General features: G+C 36.1%; 1 protein-coding gene across 1 annotated transcript; it reads right to left on the bottom strand.

The window, feature by feature from the left end:
• Window positions 1–87: 87 nt before the first annotated feature.
• Window positions 88–27,723, bottom strand: TARS1 (threonyl-tRNA synthetase 1). Its single transcript, XM_063085467.1, has 19 exons — window positions 27,567–27,723; window positions 23,508–23,588; window positions 20,789–20,979; window positions 17,022–17,145; window positions 15,510–15,631; window positions 14,768–14,885; window positions 13,451–13,515; window positions 13,289–13,367; window positions 12,387–12,533; window positions 11,162–11,260; window positions 9,979–10,145; window positions 9,389–9,551; window positions 9,167–9,304; window positions 8,586–8,663; window positions 8,231–8,331; window positions 8,032–8,136; window positions 6,314–6,386; window positions 3,277–3,391; window positions 88–641 (listed from the first exon to the last, which is right to left on the bottom strand). Exons 1-19 carry the CDS (start codon window positions 27,621–27,623, stop codon window positions 493–495), a joined length of 2,172 nt encoding a protein of 723 aa, XP_062941537.1. The 5' UTR covers window positions 27,624–27,723; the 3' UTR covers window positions 88–492.
• Window positions 27,724–27,908: the final 185 nt, after the last annotated feature.

Below are 27,908 nucleotides of genomic sequence, written 5' to 3'. Positions count from 1 at the left end.
TTTACAGATAAATACTGAATCGTGTCATTTGTTCCAGATGCATGTGTATGTATATGAAGGACAGAACAGTCTTGAAACTTAGGTGAATCAACGTTTTTATTTTTATACCATAATCCGATTTTAGTTTTCCTTAATGAAATCTGGAAATTTTTATTTTTCAACCACATTAAATTTACAAAAAAGCCCTCCCATATTACCCTAAAGCATTCCTCATATTTTATTTCCAGTGCTCAGATATTTAGTGAATAAAACCATTTTAATGGGTCTCTTTAATTAACTCCTTCAAATACACATTACCTAAAACCTGCCGAGGTCAAAAAAGGTTGATCCTGCAGTCACCTAAGCAGACTCTGCCAAACTACTCCACATTCAGAGTAATTTGCCAAACTACTCCACATTCAGAGTAATTTAATGTTTTCCAGAGTACAAAGGTAATGTTATAGAAATACTGCTCAGCCTTTTCCACTGAGCCAACTTGTGCCGAGTCCATCATTAAAATTCTTCTTCGGCCTGTTTGCTGCGGCACTGTTTGAGCTGCTGCAGCCGCTCGATGCTTTCAGAAATAGTACGTTCTCCATGGACCTTATTGTCTCTTGTACGGACATTAACAGTGCCACTGGCTTTTTCTTTTTCACCAACAACTAAAACAAAAGACACAACACTTTGTTAGACTTAACTTAAAGATATGGAAGCGTTCGATTTGAACATTTGAACAGAAATTGTTCTAGTACCCAAAAGCTACCTTGAACCTTCTGATACATTAAAATGCACAAATGATTATGTATATAGTTGGGCAACTGATTTAATAATCTATTCATTTACAAGGATGCCCACTCTCACCACTCCTATTCAACATAGTGTTGGAAGTACTAGCCAGAGCAATCAGAGAAGAGAAGGAAATAAAGGGCATCCAGATTGGAAAAGATGAAGTCAAACTGTCCCTGTTTGCAGATGACATGATCCTATATATTGAACAGCCCAAAACCTCTACAAAAAAACTGTTGGAATTGATAAATGATTTCAGCACAGTAGCAGGATACAAAATCAACACACAAAAATCAGTAGCATTTCTTTTCTCCAATAGTGAACATGCAGAAGGAGAAATCAAGAAAGCCTGCCCATTTACAATAGCCACCAAAAAAATAAAATACTTAGGAATTGAGTTAACCAAGGAGGTGAAAAATCTCTATAATGAGAACTACAAACCACTGCTGAGAGAAATTAGAGAGGACACAAGAAGATGTAAAGATATCCCATGCTCTTGGATTGGAAGAATCAACATAGTGAAAATGTCCATACTACCCAAAGTGATATACAAATTCAATGCAATCCCCATCAAAATCCCAAAGACATTTTTCTCAGAAATGGAAAAAACTCTCCAGACATTTATATGGAACAATAAAAGACCACGCATAGCCAAAGCAATGCTGAGCAAAAAAAATAAAGCTGGAGGCATAACACTACCTGACTTTAAGCTATACTACAAAGCTATAATAACCAAAACAGTATGGTACTGGCATAAAAACAGACACACTGACCAATGGAATAGAATAGAGAATCCAGAAATCAACCCACACACTTACTGCCATCTGATCTTTGACAAAGGCACCAAGCCTATTCACTGGGGAAGGGACTGCCTCTTCAGCAAATGGTGCTGGGATAACTGGATATCCATATGCAGGAGAATGAAACTAGATCCATACCTCTCACCGTATACTAAAATCAACTCAAAATGGATTAAGGATTTAAATATACACCCTGAAACAATAAAACTTCTTAAAGAAAACATAGGAGAAACACTTCAGGAAATAGGACTGGACACAGACTTCATGAATACGACCCCAAAAGCACGGGCAACCAAAGGAAAAATAAACAAATGGGATTATATCAAACTAAAAAGCTTCTGCACAGCAAAAGAAACAATTAACAGAGTTAAAAGACAACCGACAGAGTGGGAGAAAATATTTGCAAAATATACATCTGACAAAGGATTAATATCCAGAATATATAAGGAATTCAAACAACTTTACAAGAAGAAAACAAGCAACCCAATTAAAAAATGGGCAAAAGAGCTAAGTAGGCATTTCTCTAAGGAAGATATACAAATGGCCAACAGACATATGAAAAAATGCTCAACATCACTCAGCATCCTGGAAATGCAAATCAAAACCACCTGAGATACCATCTCGCCCCAGTTAGGATGGCTAAAATCCAAAAGACTCTGATTGATAAATGCTGGCGAGGTTGCGGAGAAAAAGGAACTCTCATACATTGTTGGTGGGACTGCAAAATGGTGCAGCCTCTATGGAAAATGGTATGGAGGTTCCTCAAACAATTGCAGATAGATCTACCATACGACCCACTGTTGGGAATATACCCAGAGGAATGGAAATCATCAAGTCGAAGGTATACCTGTTCCCCAATGTTCATCGCAGCACTCTTTACAATAGCCAAGAGTTGGAACCAGCCCAAATGTCCATCATCAGATGAGTGGATACGGAAAATGTGGTACATCTACACAATGGAATACTACTCAGCTATAAAAACGAATGAAATACTGCCATTTGCAACAACATGGATGGACCTTGAGAGAATTATATTAAGTGAAACAAGTCAGGCACAGAAAGAGAAATACCACATGTTCTCACTTATTGGAGGGAGCTAAAAATTAATATATAAATTCACACACACACATACACACACACACACACACACAAACGGGGGGGGGGGAAGAAGATATAACAACCACAATTACTTGAAGTTGATACGACAAGCAAACAGAAAGGACATTGTTGGAGGGGAGGGGGAGAGGGAGAAGGGAGGGAGGTTTTGGTGATGGGGAGCAATAATCAGCCAAAATGTATATCGACAAAATAAAATTTTAAAAAAATAAATAAAAATTAAATTAAATTAAATTAAATTAAATTAAATTAAATTTTTTAAAAAAATCTATTCATTTAAAAAAAATACTTCTTTGGATACCTAAAACTACTATGTTTATTAAATCCCTTAACCTAGCCAACTTAATAAGAACTTACTGTATAAAAAAAAAATGAGGTGAAGGTGAGAAAATTTTTAGGCAAACCCTTAAAGATTTTCTTTTTAGACCAAAAATTTCCTTTGTTATATCAATTGAAGAAATTTAATAGTTTAAGAATCAGGACTGGAAGGAACTAAATAGACTCTTGACCACAATCCACATAATCCCAAAGCTCAAGATTTCAGCAGATTTTCCCAAGGTTTGGCAAATTCTCTTTGGTAAGTTTCCTTTCTTACCCAGGATGAAGTTATATTGTGATAACTGTGCATTTCTGATCTTCTTATTCAATGTACAGCCTGGATCCAGATCAATGTCTGCCATGAATCTAGCATCATGGAATTGTTGTTGTACCTATTTAAACAGTTACAGAATTCGTTAAATCTAAAATGAGAATTATATTTTGATCTTAAATGATTTTGTTTATTTATTTATTTATTTGGGGAGGTGGCTAACCTTGGTGTCATCAGCTTTAAATGATTTTATTTAACACAGGATTTGGATAACCATACTAGTAGTAAAAAAGGAATGCTAACAGATATATTGAAGTACATATTACTGATATGTGACTTGGGTCTACATTTTAAAAAATCAAAACAACATATTTTGTTCTTGAGAGACAACTGTTTTAGAAAATCCTTAAAAATCAGAAATTCAAGCAATCAACTAAGTTTAATCAGCTCTCTTAAAACATACATTACAAAAGGGGAAAAACATCCCTTTGCAAACATATCTCAAGTGTCTGAAATAGTTGCCAGGAAATAGTTTCTCAGCCTTTATATAACATTCAGTGATGGATTTTCCAGTCTAATAGAGAATACACTTCTGATCCCACAAATAGGCAGCAAGTTAGTAACAGGAATCCACCCATTGCTGCCATTTATGTGTGCAGTATTTTTTAAAATAAAACATAGACAGCACAAACAATAGGCTAAAATCATCCCAACAGCTTCTTTTCTGTTCCCAGAGAACAAAATATAAACTGCCATATAAAATTTCTCTTAGGGCTGGACTCTGGCTCACTTGGGAGAGCGTGGTGCTGACAACACCAAGTCAAGAGTTAAGATCCCCTTACTGGTCATCTTTAAAAATAAAAAATAAAATAAAATATTTCTTAACACTAATTAACTGTGTATACAATGACCTAACTATATTGAACTCTACAAGAATAACTTAAATAAAACAAAATATCAGGTTTGAGAAGTATTAAAAAGTATTTTTTTCTTTCTGGAGACTGATTTCCTTTTTGATTAAAATAAAGCTTATTAATTGAAAGAGGCAGATGAGGAGGTTAGAACCAAAGATTAAACCAGGATTTCCTGAAATAAACTTCCAGAAATTTAAAGTGGACAAAACTGTTAGATATTATTATTCATGGCCTTTTTTCCCCTCAAAATTGCCATTTCCACTTTACTGCTTTAGGTCTATGTATTTTGAGTAAACAACGCTTTCAGAATCTTTCCTTTCCAAAAAAGCAATACAATAGACTAAATTTTATTAATTTTAAATTAAATAGATGGTTAAATTTTCCGTCCACTTGATAGCCAATTACCATTAACATAACAAAAAGATCTAAATAAATCATTTTAATTTCAAATGCAGAAATGCATTCTCAGGCTGCAGAAATGAAAAACATGTGATCCACACTTCAAAGAAACGATTTTCAATTGAATAAATATTAATTTCCAAGCATCAGAAAGTTGTCTTTTATCGGATTCCCTTAACTTTAAAATGGAATAATAAAGATTTAATAGTCTAAAGGAAATTTAGCACACTGCTTCACCTAACTAGGTTTAAAATAAAAAAGTAATTTAGATTAGAACAAATTAATAGTGAATGAACATGAAAAAATATATTGCTATTCCTAAACAACCTGCTCTGAGAGTTTGGTACTTTACATTCAAATCACCCCACACCTGGTTCAAAAAAAAGTCTCCTTACAGTGGCCACTAACCTAAAGGAGGGGCAAGGAAAGTTGGAAGCCAGTGTTCCTTCCTCACCTTTGCCATGGAGGCAGTACCCTTGGCTCTCACTCAAAGCCATGGACAGTGACTGGTATACTCTTTTTGCAGATGCAGAAGTTACTAAGCAGAAACACCACCACAATTCCACCCAGACCACTAAGGAGAAGGGCAAGAGTTTCTGGAAGTCCTGATCAGAATGCAGAATTAACTTTTCCATGGATGTATCTTAAGTACAGCTGAAGGTGAAACAGTAACTATCAGTCCTCTACTTAAGAACCACCAGTAAAATTAACTTTCTTGAAGTGACCTAGGTACCCAATTATTTCTTTCAACTTTCTATGGAAAAATATTCCAAATGACTTATAAACCACTAATTTTTGAAATGCCAGTTTAGGGCTATCTATGTATGCCAAATGTCTATGTCCATGAGGAATATATTTTTGAAACAACATTAAGTGACCTTTACCTATACAGTAGACTCCTTATCTGCAGTCTGAAAATATTACATACAATAAGATATTTTGAGAAAGAGACCACATTCACATAACTTTTATTATAGTATATTATTATAATGGTTCTATTTTATTATTAGTTATGGCTGTTAATCTTTTACTATGCCTAACTTATAAATTAAACTTTATCACAGGGATGTATGAATAGGAAAAAACAGTCATTTGCTGCATAAAAACATTTCAGTTAACGATGGACCATATATATACAACAGTGGTCAGAGCAATAAGCTCTACCATATAGCCTAGATGTGTAGTAGACTTGACCCTTGACCTTGGAGTTATCAGCACCATGCTCTAACCAAGTGTGTTCAGCCTTTATGGTGTGAAATATAAATGGCTATTTGTATATTTGTTAGTAAGTTAGTTTTTTGCCAGGAGGGACAAGACTTTAATGTCTGCCATGTCACTAACCTGAAAAAAAGTTTCAAACAACTAAAATTTGCATTAAAAATGAAGTAAAATTACTCTTTTAGTAATTTTCAAAGAGCAGTTTAAACTGTATTCTGCATTTTAATTTACATATCATACTGAGGTACTCAATATTTGCCATCTGACTTTTTAAAAATACTAAACACTAAAATATGCAAGTATATACACAAACACAATCTGAACATGTCATCTGATCATGGAACTACACAGAAAAACATTAAAGAGGTAATATAATCTATTCAGGCTTATCACAGATTAAAAAGAATAACATCTCTATACCACAAGCAGCTTAATTTACCAAGAATATACAGCTTATGAGATTTGAAAAGCTTAACAACAGATATTAAAGAAGAGTCATATGTAAGGATTACCTTTTGGGCATATTCATCACATGTTGGTCCCACTGGAACTACCATTACCTGGCGAGGAGACAGCCAGAAGGGCCTTTAGAAGAAAATAAAAATATTTAATGTGGATTTGGGCACATTCACTAAACAAGAACAGCACATTCAGTAGTCTATTCTCCCTTCAGTATCTTTCCCTGAAACATGTAAGGGCTACTTTTAAAACTTGGCTTTTTTCTTGTTCTTTTTTAACTATCCAATAAAGATTAAGGGGAGGAGACTCAGAGGAAGAACTAACACTAAATAAGAAAAATTTGGAACTAAGATTTGTCTTGCTAAGCAGATAGCAAAGGAAACTGAGGATAGGGACCAGGCCTCACACGTAATACAAAACATAAAAACAACCATGTATTGGCTGTGAGAGTAGTTAACAAACTGTCAAATAACTGCACACAGTGATGAACAGTTCAAGATTATTTTATTACCTATTCTTCATGAGAGACATAGAAAATTGTAATTGATAATAACTGAGGATGATGGCTCTTGGTAAAAATGAGAGTTTTCACTGCTTAAAATAACCCCATCTGCAACTCTCCCCTTGGAGCATTTCTGGTGTCAAACCCTCCCGATGCTGCAAACATGAGGCCAATGTTTCTCTCCATCACTCCTCTATTTTCAGTTGTGTTATGACATCAGGCAAAAGGCTAGAGTAGACATTAAATTCTACCCTAATTGTGAGCTTTTTCTCACCAGCCATAGGTTTGGCAGAGCAATTAGCTGAGAATTCCCCTAATTCTCTGGATGCCATGTAGAGAATATTTCTCATGTTTTATTTGGTTTTGTAAAATGTAACCGAAAAGAAATTATCTTATTTCATTGACAAGTATGGAAAATTCCCCTTAATGTCTGAACTAACCAAATTCAAATAAAACTGAAATGATAACATTAAACTGATTTATAAAATTTTACAAAAGTTTTACATCAGTATAATTAATACGGCTGATTCTACAACTGGGTGTTTTATAACCCTGTGCTGCTTTCAACTGCATGTGGACTCAGACAAAACTGCTTAAAAAATAAAATGGAAGTCACATGCTCATATCTTGCCAACAAAAACAAAACCTTATAGAAACAAGTCACAAAATGTTCATCAGTCTGGCATCTGTTTAATTTTTTTCAATTAAAAAATGCTTGGGGGGCTGGTCGGTTAGCTCAGTTAGTTAGAGTGCAGCCTTATACCACCACGGTCAGGGGTTCGGATCCTCGTACTGGCCAGCCACCCAAAAACAAACAAACGAAAAAACAAAAACAAAATGCTTGTCTTCCAAAAGACATCAAAATACTTGATTATGATCAGCAAGGCTGAACAAGGTAAGCCAAAAGCATACTCATTTAACTCGGGCAACCAAAGCCATATAAATCTAAAACAAAGTTAAGTTACTTGAAAAGCAATCAAAACAACAAATATGCTACTTGCTGAATAACAATTCTTAATTAGAAAGTATTACATAACATTCAAACAAATCGAGTTCTGAAATAAAAATAATTTCTAATAACAAGTATTCTTAATGCTAACAAATTTGGGTTTAGATTGTAATTCCTTACTTTTTAGAGAACACTTGTCAGCAGTTACAAGTCATCAATCGATATCATTCTCCCTTTCCATCTCACAACTAAATCGGAAAGTTGAAATTTCTTCTATATCAATAAGACAAAAAATGAAAGAAAACAATAACAAAAATTACCATTTGCCTCCATAGTTTTCGGTGAGGATAGCGATCATTCTTTCCACTGACCCCAAGATGGCTCGATGAACAATCACTGGCCTTTTCTTATCATCACCATCATGGCTATAAAGAAAAATAATTTGTTTTGTCTTATTATATATGTTTTCCCTTACATATCTCTGGAGAAGCATATTCACAGCAGACACTAGAAACTCACCTTACAAAAGTAAGATTAAATCTGATGGGCAACTGAAAATCCAGCTGGATTGTTGCACACTGGTGGTACCGACCAATTGCATCTTTAATTTGTATGTCAATCTAAGAAACAAAGACTGGGTTATCATAAGATTCTGTCAATAGTAAAGCTGAGCTCAATAGTTGGGTCAGGGCTGAGGGCTGGTCCTCCTCTTTTTCAACTTATTTTTTTGTTTATTTAGGCAGCTGGCTGTTACAGGGATCTGAATCCTTGACTTTGGTTTTAGCAGCACTGCACTCTATCAACTTATTTTAAAGTAACTTCTTCTTTACCCACGAATGAAAATCACATTACCCAAATATACTTTGGTACTGACCTTTGGACCATAGAAAGCTCCATCTCCAGGATTTAACTCCCATTTTTCACCAAATTCATTCAGACTGTTTTCAAGTTGCTAGGGATAAAGGAAAATTATTATTATTATTTTTTTTTTTTTTTTTTGGTGACTGGCCAGTACAGGGATCTGAACCATTGATGTTAGTGTTATAACACAGTGCTCTAACCAACTAAGCTAACTGGCCCGCCTTTGCAGAATTACTTTTATTTTTGTTCACATGCAATTTCCCTTCTTCCAGCCTCATTTAAGACTAAAAATACCGTAATTACTTTCATGAATCACTATTTTCTGCTTTATAATTTTGCCCGCTTAAACATATTCTCCCTCAAACCCCTTTTAAAGTTTACAGCTTGATAACTGAAAAAACATTAAAACATTCAACCAGTTTTTGGGGGGTTTTTTGGCGGGGGGGGGGCTGTCTGGTACAGCTTAGTCAAACCTAAGAACTATTTCCAATTTTCTTTTGCTTTTATCCATTAAAAGAGGCTTGGCTTTCTTACATCGCGAAACAAGCCAATTTCCATCAAATGTACTCAAGCATGCTGAAAAACACCACTTACTTTCTCAGCTTGATTCCATACTTCAATATCTCCAAGGAATTTTTCTGGGCGAGTAGAAAGGTTCAATTTAAAAGAAAATCCAAATACGCTATATACTGTACGTAGAAAATCCAAGCAACCTTTTATTTCATCCTCTATCTTTAAATTGAAAAAAGGAAACAAGTTATTTTCTTTTACTTTCTTGACACTTCTTTCGAAGTATTTTATTCCAGTGTTTCATACCTGCTCCATGGCACAGAATATGTGAGCATCATCTTGCTGGAATCTTCGTACCCGGGTTAATCCTGTGAGTGCTCCTGACAGCTCATTCCTATGAAGTACCCCAAAGTCAGCTATCCGCAGAGGCAACTCTCGCCAGGACCTTGGCCGATGATCAAACATAAGGCTGAAGGAAAAAGAAAAGTAAATCCAGCGATATTTAATTTTACAAGACAAAACTGCTTCTCTAATAATATACTTAATTACATAAAAGGCTATCAAAAGGTCACTTAGATTCTAGTTGTCCATACAAACAACATTTCTCAAATTCTGGGCTTCATATACCAATAACACTTGTATGAATAAAACAGCAAGTAAATTATAAAACAACCAACTATAGCTAAGAGAGAATAAAAAACTATATTCCCATAAGCCTATAGATCTGGGGATCTAATCAGGCATGGAAGATATTATAATATGACAACATTGCATTTAAATACTCTTCTGATTACATAATTTGTTCTTAACCAAAATTCTTTTGAAGGAGGGAAAGCAAACTAGGACTAATTGTAGCACATGAAAATGTTCAACAGAAACTCAAGGCTGCTGAATACCAGTGTCCTGGGCAGTTCATAGGCTTAAGAGCAAAGAGCTCTTTCTCCACCTCAAAGGAAAACATGTTCTCGCTATAGTGCTGCCAGTGGCCTGAGGTCATCCACAGCCGGCTGTTGTAGATGTTTGGGGTGACTACCTCCTGGAATCCTCTCTTCCTATATTCACTCTATTAGAAAACAAATAGAATACATGTAGGCAAATCAATGCTCACACTTATCGTGGAAGTAAAAATTTAAAGAGCAATTTCATACTTTCTAGTGAAGTTCAAGATATATATTACGATATAACCTATAAATCCCACTTGTAGGTATATACTGAAAAGGAAACACTTGCATAAAGGTGGCTTATAAAAATGATTCTACTACAGCAGGTTTGAAATAAGGGAAAATTAAAATTTACATCAGTATCCATCAATAAAGGAATGAGATGCTGCAATAGTTATATAATGGAATAACATGTAACAAGTAAAAATAAACAAGCTGGATTTGTATGTATCTAAAAAAATAATCACAATGCAGACTGATATACAATGACTCTTCACATACGTAAATTTGAAAAACACACAAACACATAAACAGTTTAAAGGTATGTATATATGGGTTACATGTAAATAATATAAACAAAAAGGGTCCCTGCCAACTTCAAAACAGTACTTTCTTCAGGAGGGAAAATGATCAGAAAGGGTCCCATAGAGGGGATTTTTAAAAAAAACTATATGTGCATTTTTTACAAAAAATCTGAAGCAGATATAGCCCAATGTAAACATTTATTAAACTTGGGTGGCAAGTACACAAGATATCAGTTATACTATTCTCTATAAGCTCATGCTTGAAACATTTCATAATTTAAAAAGAAAAAAAAAAGTAATGTAAAGACTAACTTGTTTTTTCAAGGGAAATACAAATGAATGGTCAAAGAGCACACTGTTGCTATGTAAAAGGATACAGGTCCCACTTCAAGCTCATCAGCTTCTCTCTGTGTATATACCCATGGCAGATGGACAAAATCATGCATTAGGAAGGAAGAATTTTTAAATAATTTACAAGACCTCAGACTTCCATTTTTATTTTCTGTTTTACATATTTCTTCTCAAATACAGATTATCATTCCTTTGGCAGACTTCATTTAATAAAATTATCTTATATCCTGAATCTTTAGAAGAAAATAAAGAATATTATTTACCCTAATGAATTCAATAAGTGTATTATAAATGTAGGCTCCCTTCGGCAGGAAAAAGCAACTTCCAGGACTGAGTTCGTGAAAGAAATATAATTCTTGATCCTGTGGGAAAAAAAAAAAAAAAAGCAAAAGAATATTTATATATGTATATAACATCAATATAATATTCACTCTTCTTGAGTTCAGAATATTTCAATTAGTCCTATATTTCAATTAGTGCCAACCCTGAATCAAAGAAACCACATAAATGTTTCTGGTATATGATTTAATAGTATAGTATTGCAGTTGATTTACAACTTAACACAAGTATGTTCCCTGCCTGTTACATTCTTCAATCCAGTCAAGTTTACCCAACAGTGGCACAGAGCAAGGGTCTATTGGTTCTCTTCTACTATCCACAGCAGGAGCTCTCATGGTTTTTAATTCCTCAAAGCTCTAAGATTGGGATGATTTTTCATTTTCTTTCTTTTTTTAATAGGCTGGGCATAAAGGAGACTGGGAAAAAGACACTGAAAATGAAATAGACGATGGAGATGAAGTTGGCTGATACTGGGTCATTACTGAAAGAAACACACTCTCCTACGTCCTTGCCCACCACCATCTTCACCAAATACCCAAGCCCTCAGGGAAGGGCCCACCAATGGCTGTTGGCTTCCTTACTGCTGGAATTTATGGCAGGCAGTCAGGGGAGCACAGCAGCGGATGCTGCCTCCAGCTCAAGCTTCATAACCTAACAACCGAGGACCTCTGGCACAGAGGGAACTCTATTTTAGGGAGGAATGTTTTTATCAAACCTAACTGCCAGTTTAGAAGACATTCAGGAGTAGACAGATAATGGGTAGAGGAAATAACATCATAGAATCCATCGGTGACTTACTGTCTTACCTTGAACAAGTAGACTAATCTTTCTGGGACTCAATTTCCACATCTTTAAAATGAGTCAGTGAAACTAGTTAGTTTCCAAAGTCTAGTTTTCCCAGCTCTATGAAATGCTGCTGCACTTCTTTTACAGAAAGCTGTAGATCATCAGCATTTGTTCTCAGTAAAAGTAGGAGTTAAAATGCATTTTTGTGTGGTACTGAACACACTCCAGAAAGATAATGTGGACAATCAGTACATATTTACAGCTTACACAGGACCAGTATCAAAATTACTTGAAAACTACAGCATGTCTTCAAATAAAAATGAAAATAACTCAGTCTAGACACATCATAGTTCTTTAACATACCCTCCCAATTTTCCTATGATCTCGGTTTTTAGCTTCCTCTTGGAACTTCTCCCACTCTTTTAACATTTTAGGATCTGGGAATGAAATGCCATAAATTCTCTGGAGAGTCTCCATATCTGCTTTGCCTTCCCAGTATGTGGAGGAATTCTGAAAACAAGGATTAACCATAAAACAACATTCAAATATGTAAATATCTCACTTATTTTAAGAGTTAGATGTTAGTTCACAAAGTCATCTTATGAGTCAAATTCATATTAGTTTTTTTGACAAGAAAAAAGGCATAAAAAGTACACATTTAGTAAATGTCCCCCAATTGCTTTGAGGCCCAGCTATAGTAATTGGACTCATTTGGCAGCACAAAGTTGGCTGTTTTCTTCCCTCAAAAATGCCTACTCCCCATACTCACTTAAACCATAATTCCACAAACATCACTCTGACTGCAGAGGCACCTCTCACAAAATAATCAAGCATATGGAAATAAGCCGAGAAAAAAAATCTTGAAATGAGTCAATTATTCTATTAAGTTATTAAATTGTTTTCATGATTTAAAGTACACACTCTAATAATCACCATAAAATATTTATTAGGATAAAACTGGTAAGATTAATTTTATTTAAAAAGAACAACTTGGGTAATTGTTAATTTGAACATACAAAAGGCAAAAGCATATACTCCTACAGTGAGTCTCAAAACTTTCAGAGCCATGATGGCCCCTAACTGCATGAGTTTGTGAATCCCCAAAACTCTATCCCTGATGATATATAGCACCCAGTTAGTAGATAGCAAAAGAAAAAAATCATCCCTACATATGCAAGAAAAAAGAAACCAATGAAAGTTTAAACACTTATCTATACTAGACAAATATGTTTACACAGAGAGTTTTAAAAGTTAACATTGCTTACTTTGTGTATTTTTAAAGTCTTAATTTTGCCAGTGTGTCTGACATGAGGACCCCGGCAGAGATCTATCAAGGGGCCACACCTAAAGACAAAATGAAAGAAATTTTAACAAAGACATGCAAATGACATACACACCAGATGCATTTAATGACATGATATTCTCACCTATAGACTGTAGTAGTAGGAGTATTCACTTTTTCATTCAATATTCGACATTTGAACTTGTTGTACTGAAAACAGAAAAAATGATTTTTTAAAAACCTCTCTGTGATACTGTGAAATGTATATTTGGTCTTCATCCTTGTTCCTTTCCTGGCAGACAACTCCTAAAATCCTTAGAATCTCCAGAGTGCTGCCTCTTTACATGCTAATGAGCTGACTGATGGGTGGCAGCAACTATGTAGCTTCAGGATGGAGGCTGGTCACAGGAAAGACCAAGGCACTCTCACCCCCAACCTCCACGGAGGGGAGAGCGTCTGCAAATTAAGTTGATTACCAATGGCCAAAGACTTAATCAATCATGCCTATGTAATGGAGCTTCTGTATAAGAAACTTCTTTTTTTTTTTTTTTTTTTTTAAAAAGAGGACCGGTAAGAGGATCTTAACCCTTGACTTGGTGTTGTCAGCACCAAGCTCACCCAGTGAGCTAACTGGCCATCTCTATATGGGATCCGAACCCGTGGCCTTGGTGTTATCAGCACCACACTCCCCCGAGTGAGCCACGGGCCGGCCCTGTATAAGAAACTTCTAAAGGCCGAGGTGTAGAGAGCTTCCTGATAGCTGAACATGTGGAGGTTCCTAAAGTGTGGGTACACTTGGGGAGGGCATGGAAACTGCGTGCCCTTCTCCCATACATTGCCCGAAGCATCTCTTCATCTGCATCCTTTGTAATATCCTTCATAATGAACTGGTAAATGTAAGTATGTATTCCCCTGAGTTCTGCGAGCTGCTCAGCAAATTAAATGAACCCATAGAGGGGGTCATGGAAACCTCAATTTATAGCCACTCAATCAGAAGTTTCCAAGGCCTGAACTTGCAACTGACATCTGAAGTGGGGGTAGTCTTGGGGACTGGGCCCTTCACTTGTGAGATCTGATGCTATCTCCAGGTAGATGGTATCAAAATTGAACTGAATTGGAGGACACCCAACAGAAGTGTCTGCTGCTCACTTGGTGTGTGGCATACATCTCATGTCAGAAGCGCATTGTCAGAGCAAAGCAGGAGAAACTGAATAGTTTGTTTTCCTTCACTCATTGTCCTTTAATTTTTACCTCTAAACACTACAGCTAAAATAAAATTCAAAGTACATCTTGTAAGAACATTGTATGAATATAAATATGCCAATATTTCATGTTTTCAAAACATTGTTAAATTTTCCTAAAAAACAAAATAGGCTTCAACTTAGTACACTAAACCCCAGTGGTACAACTTCAATTAATGAATGATATAAAAATGGAGGCAATACATTACGGTTCAATTTACCTTAAACATTGCTAGTAGAGTTTCTTTCTTAACTTCCAATCTTTCAAAAGCTTGCTTTTCTTTAATGATTTTCTTACATAAAGCCTCCAAAGAAGAGAAATCATTGCTGGACACACCCCTGAAGAAAAAGAAAACATAATCTCTTTCTGTTCCATTCTAATCACATGGTGGCTTAGGGAAATGTTGTTTTGGAATACTTCAAGGGTTTTACTATAAACCTTGCATCATACATTAGAATTTTAAACTAAACCTTTTACATAAATAATTTTTATATTTTATGTTTTCAGTGGCTTATACCTTGGTCATCATAGAGACCTTTCCCACCAGTGACTCCCTTCCCCTAATTCTATACCTAGGTCTAAAGGAGAGGGAAGGACAGTTTCATTCTCTTTCCCAACATACCTTAGGGCTCTACCTCCATTGATCTAGAACAGAGATCTCATCAGTCTCTGTTACTTCAGGTAAACTGCAACGCTTCAAGTTTTGATAATGGGAATATTTGGTGACTATGAAGCAATGAGCTTTATATCATTCCTACTTCATTGAGAACTCTTTAAAAATAACTTATGGACCCACAATCATTCAGATTTTATTTTTCAAGGCTGACTAGTTAGCTCAGTTGGTCAGAATGCAGTCATATGACACTAAGGTCACAGGTTCGGATCCCTGTACTTTCCAGCCACCAAAAAAAAAATCAACTTTAAAACAGATTTCATCTTTCTTTATCTATTGTATAACTTACCCTTCTTCAAGGTACATGTCATAATAGAATCCATTTTCTATTGGTGGACCATAACATAAACATCCACCGTAAATTCTTTCCATGGCTTCACCCATTATGTGAGCACTTGAGTGCCAATACACCTGAACATTTGAAGAAAAATGGGATGGTTTGAGTCCTGACATACAAGTTACGAATTAATATGGTTGCTTGAAAGAGACAGATAAAATTTATTATAAATGAACCCAATACATAAAAATCTAAACTTAAAAATCTATGATTCCATCCATAATGTAATTTAAAAGGCTTCTAATTACTAAATTGTACTTATACCTTAGAAATCACCTGGTTTGTTTTCAGACTGATTAAATTCAATTTAGCATCATTAATTAAATGAAATGAATTTTGTTCCTTGAAAATAATCACCATTCAGTCTTACTGACTGCAGTGGTCCAGGTTCTTTTGAGACAATGTGCCCATAGCCCCAGGTCCCAGATACTGTAATCTGGCCTTTTCTTGGTTATGGAATATCACTTAGCAATTACATCTGTTTTTACCTTATTGGCCCAAAACAACTAAGATAGTACAGCTTGACTTCACAACACAAAGATAAAACACAAGGACAAACATACGAACATTGAAATCAAATGGCAGTACTTTGTTTTCAGGCAGTCATTTGGATGAGTCAATATATACCCAAAGCAATGTTTTCCAAATTTATTACTAAGATATCAAAGTGATATTAAAAAATTTTTATAAACAACTTATGGACTCCAGAATACATTTGAAAACCACTAATCCATATATATAAATAAGCTATCACCACTGAAACAAAATACCTTATTTCCCCCTTCATGGTAAACAATCATGGGGAAATAAGGAGAAAACCTTGCCAATCAAATGTAGATTGATTTTTATAGTGCTGTCCAGCAGATTTGCATTTTAAGATAAGAAAAAATATGGAACTAAATTGTCCAATAAGGCAAGTAATTTTAAGTAATGTTCAAATTCATTTGTTAAATGCATTCATCTTGCTAAAATGTTGACGGACAGTGTAGAAAACTATTTTTACTTGCTTAATCAATTTTTAATAAAATTCCCAGAACATTTTCCCCATTGATGTACAGTCATGCACCACATAACAATGTTTTGGTCAAGGACAGACCACAAATACAATAGTGGATAGAGCAATAGTCTTTACCATATAGCCTACATCTAGGTTTGTATAAGTACACTCTGTGTTTGCACAATGACAAAACTGCCTAATGATGCATTTCTCAGACCATGTCCTTGTCACTAGAGACACATGACTGTACCTAGTAGTGAAAATAAATTTATTTAACTTCACCTCTTAATTTTCTAAGGCAAGCACTTTTATTATGTCCCCTAAATCAAAGACAAAATGGAGACTTCAGGTTTGACAATGAGACATCAATAAACTTTCGACACCCAGTGGTAACAGTAATGAGTTGGAAAAGACTGCAAATGTGAATTTTCATCCTCAAATTCAATGAATACTGAATAAAAACTTACTGCTTGAGCTTCCTCATCCTCAAACTTGAGAAGTTCCAAGGTACAATCTTCCTCCAAAGGGCGGTCTAGGTCCCAAACAACTTTATTGACTTTAGCAATAACAGTGTTGTCAGCCAGACCTTGACTTAAAAAAATATGCACATATATATAAAAACGCAAGAACCAAAAAAAAATCTCTTATAGCACAGCACTTAATTTGAGAACATGAAAATGAACACCATATTTATTATACATTAATACTATCTATATATTATATATGGATGTATCTATATCTTTCTGAAATAAAATGGGAAAAGCAACAGACTCCAGAAAGTGTACTCAACAATATAACTTGAAGATCCTGAGAATTCAGAACACTATTATTTGACACTTAGTGTTTCTTATTTAAGCAGACATGGCAACTCTGATAAATAAGCAAACACAATTTCCAGTGGTTTGATTAATCTTTTAATTACTCCAAATAAGTCTTCTATAAAGCCAAGCTATTTAGACTCCAAAGAAAGAAAAGAGGGATACTAAATAACTTATCTGCTCCTCCTCCTGCTTAAAATGTGCACCAGATCCCTTCCTTGAGAGGCAATGCTAACCTCAGAATAAACTCTGCAAATGCCTAAGATGACAGTATTTTTAACAAATATAGAGGTAAAATAAAGGACTATTTAATAAAATTGTTTTTATAATATGGATAAAAATGTCATTTAGACACCTAGTACACAGTATAAAACATAAACTATCATCAAGATATGAAATGTCAGAGCACACCAAGTGTAAAAGCCACAGGAGTTATGAGGAGGGGAAAGCAGCATAAATCGGAGTAATCTGGAAAGGCTTTAAGGATAAAGCAATAAGGGGCTAAAGGAAAAAGTTTGGGCAAGAACAAAAGGAAAGGAGATGGCATTCCAGATAAGAGAATGGGCATGGATGCAAGCAGAGATACAAGTGAAGAAAGGTTCAGGAAGCTGTGTGGCTAGAACAGTGTTGAGCAAGGTGAGCCAGATTATAGATCTGAATACATAGCTAGAGAAATGACAGTCTAGAATAGCCTGGACAACTCAATGAAGTCAGGCAACACCCTGCATTATGTGTGAAAAGCATACACCTTTTACACTGTTCATCTCAAATAAAGCTACCACCAGAAGGCTTTAAGCTAGCGAGCCTTGCTGTGTTGGTGGTTCTCTCCTTGCTGTTTAAGGGATTACAACCAAATTTATACAAACTCTCCCACATAATGATCAGGAGAGAAGAAAAAATAGAAGGTAAAACATAAATTCCTATTTCATTTTCAGTGTTCCCACTGACCTTCCCATAGATTATATTCAATGTTTTCTTTCCTCTTGAGATCAGATGGAACCAATAAAATGAATAAAATATAGACATTTCACCAAACAACATGGATATGGCAGAAAGAAATGTATTTCACCTTATGGGTATAGAGCCATTTTCAGAAAATTAGAGAACTGATCAATAGGTGACTAATATTCTCTGTATTCTTTAGGAAGAAAATGACTTTTATCTTAGGGTGCAAAACGGGGTCCTGAGATGCTAACAATAGAGTTGCTTTGAAAATGTAGTTTACACATGGACCATACTGGGTCATTTCAATTTTTCAAAGAAGGGAGAAAATAATCTATACTTTAAGATGTATAACAAAACAAAACATCAAAGAAAAACCTTTTGAAGTAAATGGAGCATGCCTTCCTTTTTTCTTCTTTTTATATTCACTACTAATCATCTGAATCTCTAAACAGCCCATTATTCGTGCTATAATTTTTAACAGAACAAGAAAAAGCTGTTGTGGACTTTTGTAAAAATGTCATAAAGTACCCTTACTGCAGATCAGTGACTTAACTTTAGAGCTAAAGTACATCAGTGTTTTATATAATTCAACTTAGAATATTGCAGTTCTTACTGAAATATTTTCCAACTGGTCACTTGATAAATTACAATGTAATTAGAGGACAACATTGTAGAATGTAGAGGGAAAAGTTTCTGGACTAATAAGAGCCTGGATTTTTTTTTTTTTTTTTTTTTAAAGATGACCTGTAAGGGGATCTTGACCCTTGACTTGGTGTTGTCAGCACCACGCTCTCCAAAGTGAGCAACTGGCCATCCCTATATGGGATCCGAACCCGTGGCCTTGGTGTTATCAGCACCACACTCTCCCAAGTGAGCCACAGGCTGGCCCGAGTCTGAATTTTAATGACGCAGCTACAATATCATTGTGTCACAATGGAGGAATCTCTTAATCAACTTGACCTTCAAAATGATCTCTAAAATGAAAGGTTGAACTGATATTTAAAGGTCTATCCAGTTCTCTCAGCTGACATGGACACCTGCTCCATATCATAACTTTCTTACTTCCTTTGGAGTAAGGTAGAAGTACTTGCAGGTAAAATCACTTGTCAAATGAACTGAAACACTCTACTCACTCTGTAAAAAGTACTAACCAATGTCCATGGCACAGTGACAGCTCATGCCTCATATGCCTAACTGCTTCTACTACCACCAGTTGAATACTGGGCTTACCAAGAATCAGCTGTGTTGGTTCCCAAACCTGTTCAGGTGCTTGTTATTTTATATCTTAGGTTCAACAATATTAAATTGATAATCAACCATTTTTGACAATTCATATGGTGATTTTATGTGGTTCAACTCAATACATAATTGTTATAAATACATTTTAAAATGTATAAATATAATATAAATAAATACATAGTACGATGAGGGAATTATGGTTTCTATAAAAACCAAGTTAAATGTTTGGGAAGGCTTGAAAAAGGCAAGTCGTGAAAAAAAAAGTTGCTAAGTTAGGTGTGGATGAAACAACTACAATAAAAATCTGGAAGGATTCTGCACTCAGACTGATTCTCAAGTGTGTTAAGGTCATGTAAGAACTCTAATTAGCCTGTTCTATTCCCCCCAAAATTTGCACTACATATATATAAAATTAGTAAATAAAAATATATTTGCTTTAAGTTAAAACGTTTAAGACAGAGGTTGGCAAACTTTTCCTGTAAAGGGCAACATAAATATTGTAAACTTTTCGAGCCACACATGGTCTCTGCTTCATATTCTTCTTAGCTGTTCTATTTTTTTTCAACCACTTAAAAATATAAGAACCATTCTTAGCCTTCAAGCTGTACAAAAACAGGCTATGACCATAGTTCACCCAGCACCTGGTTTAAGATACATATATCAATTTACGCTTTCTCAGTACTATCATTTTGTGATAAACTGACCGACTACTGATCCCAGTCATATCAGATTAAGAAAGTTTTTACTCTATTACAAATTATGCATCTAATTCTCAGTTACTTGAAATAACTTCTTCCCAATCCAATAAAAGTTTTCAGACTAGGTATGATCCTTTGTTGTATTTATAAAAATAGTATTTTTTCACATGTCCTATGTTAGTTTCTTAACTTTCTCATGTGAAATTATCTAGCTTCATTTTTAACTTCACCACTGAGACATTTAAGTCAAAACAGTTTTGAAACACTGTTTTGTGACATTTATGATCAAAGTAGAAAGATTAATAATATAAAGCGCTTTATACGATGAAAGTGGACTCTTTCAGATATTAACTTTAAATTTTGCCACAAAGCTGTACATCACTTTGATTTTTAAAAATCTCAAATAAGGTAAATTAAACACATAAAAACATTAAACAGTAACATAAAGATATTATGAGGATAAAACTTGGCAAGATAATAACAGAAAGTTTAGTTATGTTACAAATTATATGTCAACATGGGTGCAGTTTATACCTAATTCCACAAGCAACTTGATACGGTGTCGTTTTCCAGGATTCCGCATCAACCTGTTTACCATCAGGCAAAGTAACTTTAATTGGCTTGCTATCTTTTTCTGCCTTTTCTGCCAGAATGGAATCATGTTCTGCTTTCAGTTTATTATACATCTCAAGACGTGTGTTAATATACTCAGGCCAAGGATTCAACTGCAAGACAACAAATGACGGAATAGTCAGTAAATATTTGTTTTCCTTTTTAGAAAAGGGAAAGAGATAATAAAAATAGACAGTACAGAAACCCAGGATTATTGATTTGTTTTAATAGATGTACTGCCAAAATCACCAGGCACTACCTCAATCTGGTCTTAAATGATGGTAAAAAAAAAAAAAGAAAGAAATTCCCTCTTCTTATAATTTTTATGAATTTTTTTTAAAAATTAGGCAAGTATAAATAACATAATAAACACTTGGGCTGTCAACATGCTGAATTGACAATTACTATTATTTTGCTATTGATAATGCTACCAAAAATTCTACATATTATTTATCAACATAACACAATCTGAAAGAAGTATAAACTAATATCTAACCCTTGAGAAATTAACTTGAGATAATAGAAAATAAAAATCAACCATCCTATATAGACTCACTGTCTGCCTAGCTTGGGTACTATGGTTTCTGGTGGTCATGGTTATCCATTATGTTAACCTCAGAGGTTAACAACATTTCCCTAAATATCATAGCAAAAAAAAAAGGATGGCCACAACATTAAGGATATATCTGTTTATATTTTCTACCTGTTCAAACACAGTTTCTTAGAACAATACGTTTCCTATGTGAAGTAGTACCTTTATTTTTTTCCCTTTATACAAAATTTCCTTCTCATTTCAATCACATCTTTTGAAATGGAAATCACTAATTAATATCATTGTAATTCTCTCCTACAGCAATCTTTCCCTTTCTTTAGTAATTTAGTTGCTCTTTGGGAGCTTTTCATCAAATTATCACAGGGGTCCATAACCCTCAATGGTGAAGAACCAATGAATTAACTAAAAGCTCTGAGCCTGTCATTTTACAACCATATTCTGAACCCTTCAGCCTGAATGAAGCAAATTACCTGGTCCTACCCATTGTGGGGCATCAGTACAGTCCTTACTACCAACATGACCCTCTGTACCTTACTGCAATTTATCTCCATATCTGCTTGGCACTTCTCAAGTGGTGAACTTAGTGTCAAGCTTAATTTATTCAACACTCATTGAGCAGATATTCTCTGTGCCAGGCTCTGGGAATGCAGAGATAAGACCTACACATTGCCCTTAGAGGGGAACAAGACAGGTAGATAAAACGATGGGGGCAAAGAAGAGGAGACAAGGTCTTGGACATTTCACTGAACACTCTTTTTTTCCAGACTGATCATTTAAACATACATAATCATGTCACACTTAAAATTCTCTATTCAGAAAAATCTTCTAATCGTACTTTTTGTTTTCTATTTCCAGACTAATTCTCAAGCTGTGACAGAACAGCACGTACAACTGTATTGAAAATATAAAACAGAGAACATATGCTTTTTTCTATTTATTTGCAAATTTAAAAATTCACAATCAAAAATTTCCCTCACAATTACAGAGGGGTATAATGGGTAGAAGACTGACCAAACGTTAAGAGAAATGGTTACACAGAGTTATAAGCAACACTACACTCCGTCACCTATAAACTAACCCTGAAGTAAATGGAAGCACTATAAATTTAGCAACTACAGCAGTAATAGAAATGGCTCTTTAAAACCAGTTTATTGTGCTTCTTCCTTCTAGAAGTTTTCTAAAGAGTCTCCAATAAAACTGATGCAATGACTAAAGCAAAAAGTGAAGCACATAGGTCACAGCAGTTAAACTTCAAAAATAAAGTAGAAAGACAAGCCTAACTGCCTTCTAAAGCAAAACACTCAGGAACCAGGTCGATTCTGGGCCGGCATTTGATATGCCAGTTCCTCTTTTTTTTTTTTTTAAAAGATGACCGGTAAGGGGATCTTAACCCTTGACTTGGTATTGTCAGCACCATGCTCTCCCATGTGACCTAACTGGCCATCGCTATACAGGGATCCAAACCCGTGGTCTTGGTGATATCAGCACTACACTCTCTCAAGTGAGCCATGGGCCAGCCCCTGCCACTTCCTTTTAATGTGAGCCCAGAGAACTGAATGCATTTCTTCTAGGTTTGAAAGGCTTCAAGGGGATTTGTCCTGGCTTAAAACCAAACCCCAAGGGCAGGTCTAGATAAAAACAGTGAGAAAAGGGGGGTCAAGGAACTGGACTTTATTTAGTTTTGCTGTATTCAGTATGAGCTCAAACACCAAGTCCCTCAACATCTCATTTAATGAAATGATCAGAGAGGTAGCATCCAATCTGGCAACTGAGTAATTATCACAGTACCTTCTCTCCAACTTTTGTTCTCTGATCTTCAGATCTAAACCCACAATCAGATCATCTTACAATCAGATCATCTTACAATCATATTCCAGTTATTTTCCTTTTGCAATAACAAATAACTGCAAGTCTTTTTTCCTCTCTCAGATTATCCTTTCCTAATTCTTCTCCCTGATTTTTCAATCTAATGCCATCTTACAGCCCCATGTAAACCATTAGAGTCCTTACACATAGGGTAAGTCTGAGACAGTTCCCTACCACTTGCCAACCTTTGATAACAGAGTCCTCTAGGATGATAACTTTTACCTCTGCTCGACCTCCATCTCCAGATCCTTCTTTGTTCTTCTTCTTGCCTCCTTCCTTTCGCTTCTCTTCACTGGCACCAACCTAAGTAAGCAAAAGAGAAATGAAAGTTTTATACTAAAATCTAATTTGACACCCTCCCCTGATGCCCCCAGAAAAGCTGTGAGGATATTATTTTAGCATCTTTTAAAACAATGGAAATCTGATTTTGAAAGACTGGAAAATTTCACTACTGACAAAAATATGTTAGCAACTTATAATACAGACAAATCCTAAAAAAGTAGAGGGGAGTTACTGACAATATTCAATTCCTCAAATGTCATTTATTTTAACTACACTTGTGACTCTCGCTTCAAGTTTACTTGGACAATATATTAAATACATAGCCAAAAAGAAGCATGCAATTTACTCAGTAACAATATTTCTAGGAAAAAAAATATTGAATGCAATATATATCTGTCCATTCCATAAATATTACCAAAAGCTTGCAGTATTTTGTTAAACTCTGTGGAAGATGCAAACATAAGACCCAGCCCCTACCATGTGTGAACTTTGTCCTGGGAAATTAAGGCATACGTGTGTGAGAAACTCCTGGAAGAAAAAAGAACACAGCAGCAGCACTATGATTAAATGTCAACTAAGCTAGGACCACAGTAAGTGTTAGGGCTTAAAAGGACTTGGAAGGATGGAGAGGATTTCAATAGGCTGGATTTTGAGAATGGAGAAAATACATTCTAGGTGTACACATAAGCTTGTTGGCAGACATGTTAATACAAAAAAAGAGAGAAAAAAATGACTAACTGGCTAACCAAGGCATAAGGATTATCTTAGGACACAAAGCAAGTTAAGGCATACTAAGGCTCAGACAGAAGCAAGCACTAAAAGTTACCATAAGGAATGTGGACTTCAATTAGAAGCAAGTGAAATCATAGAAAGTTTTAAAGTAGTAAGTCCTGTACCAGGGATGTGAAGGAGGGATTTTTTTTATTTAGTTTTCTAAGTTTGTCATCTTTTTTTTTTTTTTTAGCAGTTTTTATTGAGATATAATTCATATACCATACAATTTATCCATATAAAGTACATAATTCAATGTATTTTTGTGTATTCATAGTTATACAACTATCACAATTTTAAAACATTTTCATCACCCCCCAAAAGAAACCCTGTACCCATTAGCAGTCACTCCCTGTTTCCCCCTACTCTTCAGCTCCTGGAAACCACTAATCTACTTTCTGTTTCCATGGATTTGCCTATCCAGGGCATTTCATGTAATTGAAATTATACATTATATGGCCTTTTGTGACTGGCTTCTTTCACTTATAATGATTTCAAGATCATCATATTGCAACATGTATCAGTACTTCATTCCTTTTTATTGCCAAATAATTAGATTGTTTATTTATCCATTTATCAGTTGATGGACATTTTAGTCATTGCCCTTTAAATTTTATAAAACATGTTACTTGTATAATCTTAAACATAAACTAAATTTTAAAATATGACTCCTAATTTCATGCTGAGTTGAAACTTTCCCTAGTCCAGGAGTCCGGATTTAATAAACTTTTAAGGTTCATTATATTCAAGTAAAGAACTAACCAACAGGGTTACAGGATCCCCAATATGCCTTTGTTATACTGTAGAATTGCTATAACTAGCCAAGTATACTGAGTAAGAAGAGGGGTAAAAATTAATTGCAGGTCTGACTGTGCAGATTTAAAAATGGAAAAAGAATGAAATAAGTTATTTTTCTGATAAAATGTTTTTGGTTTTGGTCATATGGATATTTGCCAAATGAACAGGAGCAGTGTAAAAGAGGGAGATAATTAACACAGAGTTTTCTGTGACCTAAATACCTCTTCATTTTACAAGTGAGAATGGCTCAAAGAGGGTAACCTGACCATTACTTACAGCTAGTAAGTAGTAGAGCCCTGACATTAGGACAGGTCTCTTTGGAATCCTGAGGCCCATTCCCTCTTTACTACGACAGTTGGGAAAATGATGAGCAACTGTTCTCTATTTCCAATTAAAAGAGAACAAAATTACATGAGTTTATGTATTATATATTTACATATAAGCAATCTAAAATTTCAACCCAAAAGTTGGGATAGAGAACTGGACTGTGAAGGAAAGCTATTGAATTACCTTCCTCAGGCACATTAAGGAGATGAAAGAAAAGCATCTGGAGAGTGCAGTTTGAGTGAATTCGATCCCAGAGACTGACAGCTGAGATAGGTATGTCCTGGAAGTCAAATAATTTGATGGAGTGTCTGTCCTTGACTCATTCCCCAGCAGATGACGGGAAGCAGGTTAGCACAGTGGTTAGTACAGGCTATAGAATAGTGGGTTTGAGCAAGTTGCTTACTGTTGCTATGCCTGTTTCCTCATCTGTATTATGGGGATAATAAGAGAACCCAGTTCATAAGTTTATTATGAGGACTACATGAGTTAGTGCATGTAATCTGTAAATACAGTGCCAGACCCATACTCGGCACTCAACAAATATCAGCCATTATTTAATAATCATCAGTAATTATTATTCAGGGAGGAGAAATCATATATTTGTTGGCCATCCAGTTAAGAATGGCATAGCATTCTTGTGCCAGCCAGCTGCCAAAAAGAAAAAAAAAAAAATGGCATAGCAGAATATTTATAGACATGAAAACTTGGTGACTACATCCTATTAAACAAAAAAAGTAAACAAGGTACAAAACAGTAAAGGTATCATTTTAAGTGAAAAAATATAGAGATAGAAGAAAGTCTGTACAGCCATTATTCATCACCTTAAATTTACATAGAATGTGTGCATATGCATTTTCTCATTCAATCCCCTGAGGAGGCTCCTTCAGCTGAAGATGTCACCACTTCTCACTGGGACTGTTTCAACAGCCTCCTGCATGAGGCTTCATCTCTTTCCAATGTGCCTTCTACCCCAATGTCAGAGTGATTTTTACAAATACAACCCACATATAGCACTTTTCTGCTTAAAACCCCTCATGTATAGAACACAAATATCAAATATCTTTGGTTGCCTAAGATCTTTCTGATTCTGGCATACCCCTTGCGACCAATCCCACAGATAGAAGTCACCAAGTGTGCCTTTTTACTGCCTTCCCTACCTTTATTGGGGAAGCCCTGCTCTGCCTGGTTTACCTGGTGAATTCACTCTTTCAACCTATCCAAGAGAGCCTGCTCAAGTAGAGTTAGGTGCTTCCTCTTCTGTAATCCCACACGGTTGATCACAGAACACTACGACTGTTTTCCTGTCTTTTACACACCAGGCTGTGAGGCCCTCAAAGTCAGGGACTGGGTCCCATTCATCTTACCTGCGTCGCCCAGCGCAGTGCCGGGCAGAATGAATACTTAAAACATTTGTTGTTGATCATAAAAGAATACTCGACCTGGTAGCGTGAAAGTGACCTAGGAGATGTTCCTAAGCAATGGATGAACCAAAGAGTAAGTTAGAGGTGATATGATCAGCACGAATGAATGTGATAAGGTTGGTCTTCAGCACCAGTCAGGGGGTAAGGCTTTAACTTCTCTGGAGTTTGCCTGCTGGGGTTATCTGGACTCCACCATTTATAAACCACTTGGGCAAGCTGGATAAGATCTCGGGGACTCCGTTTTACCTTCCTTAAATTGGAGCTCTTCACCTCCACAGGGTTTTAGGACTAAATGAGGCTCTGCAATATTCTTCCCGCCTTTTAGGGGGGAAGAACCAAAAGTACAAGTCTGGGAGTTCCGAGCCCTAGATTCTAATTCTGTCTCTGCTGCTAATTAGATGTGTGGCTCTGAGCAAGTCACTCACTCACGATCTCTGTTCTCTCATTCATGACCCAGACGGACCCAGAGATGAACTGCAAGGCCCCACTCTGCTTTACGAAAGGACGATTCCTGCCCAAAGGGAGCTCTGACTTGTCCAGGAGCTCCAACGCCCCCCTCCCCGGATTTCTTCGCCCGAAGCGGCCCGGGCCGCTTCCCGCTCCCACCCCATCTGGCACGTCGGGCAGCGTCAGCACCGAGGAGAGCCCCGGGCCAGTCTCTGGCCCCGCTAAGCCTGCTCACCGGCTTCTCCTCGCCTCCCATCTTTCCTGACGGGCTGCTGGTCTTCTCCTCAGACATCGGCGAACGGCGAGGAGAACATAGAACCCGAAATCGGCGGTCTAGAGGGGAGGGAAGCGGAGACCGGTCAGAAATGGGCCGGGGCGCCCGGGAACACTGCGCCTGCGCCACGTGGCCCTGACGGGAACGGCTGATGCAATCTGAAAGCGCCCAAACCCCGCCCCTAGCCCGCTGGCCGAGTAGACAGCCAATTGACAACGGGGGGAGGCGGGCCCTCCGTTCTCTAAACCAATGGAAAAGCTTGCTGATGACAGACCTCCGCCCCCCAGGAAATCGGGGCGTGGC

The sequence above is a fragment of the Cynocephalus volans genome, chromosome 2, assembly GCF_027409185.1.
Source record: "Cynocephalus volans isolate mCynVol1 chromosome 2, mCynVol1.pri, whole genome shotgun sequence".
NCBI classification, from domain to species: domain Eukaryota; kingdom Metazoa; phylum Chordata; class Mammalia; order Dermoptera; family Cynocephalidae; genus Cynocephalus; species Cynocephalus volans.
Note: the sequence above shows the minus strand (reverse complement) of the source record. Positions and strands in the feature narration are given on the sequence as shown.

Excerpts from the sequence above, each read along its gene's own strand:
- TARS1 (XM_063085467.1), bottom strand. The coding sequence starts at position 27,623 with ATGTCTGAGGAGAAGACCAGCAGCCCGTCAGGAAAGATGGGAGGCGAG. Across the intron at positions 20,980-23,507 it reads GAGATGGAGGTCGAGCAGAG|TTGAATCCTTGGCCTGAGTA; the intron begins GTAAAAGTTATC and ends GTTGTCTTGCAG. Across the intron at positions 8,664-9,166 it reads TATGGAATCAAGCTGAGAAA|CAACTTGAAAACAGTCTGAA; the intron begins GTAAGTGGTGTT and ends CTTTATCCCTAG.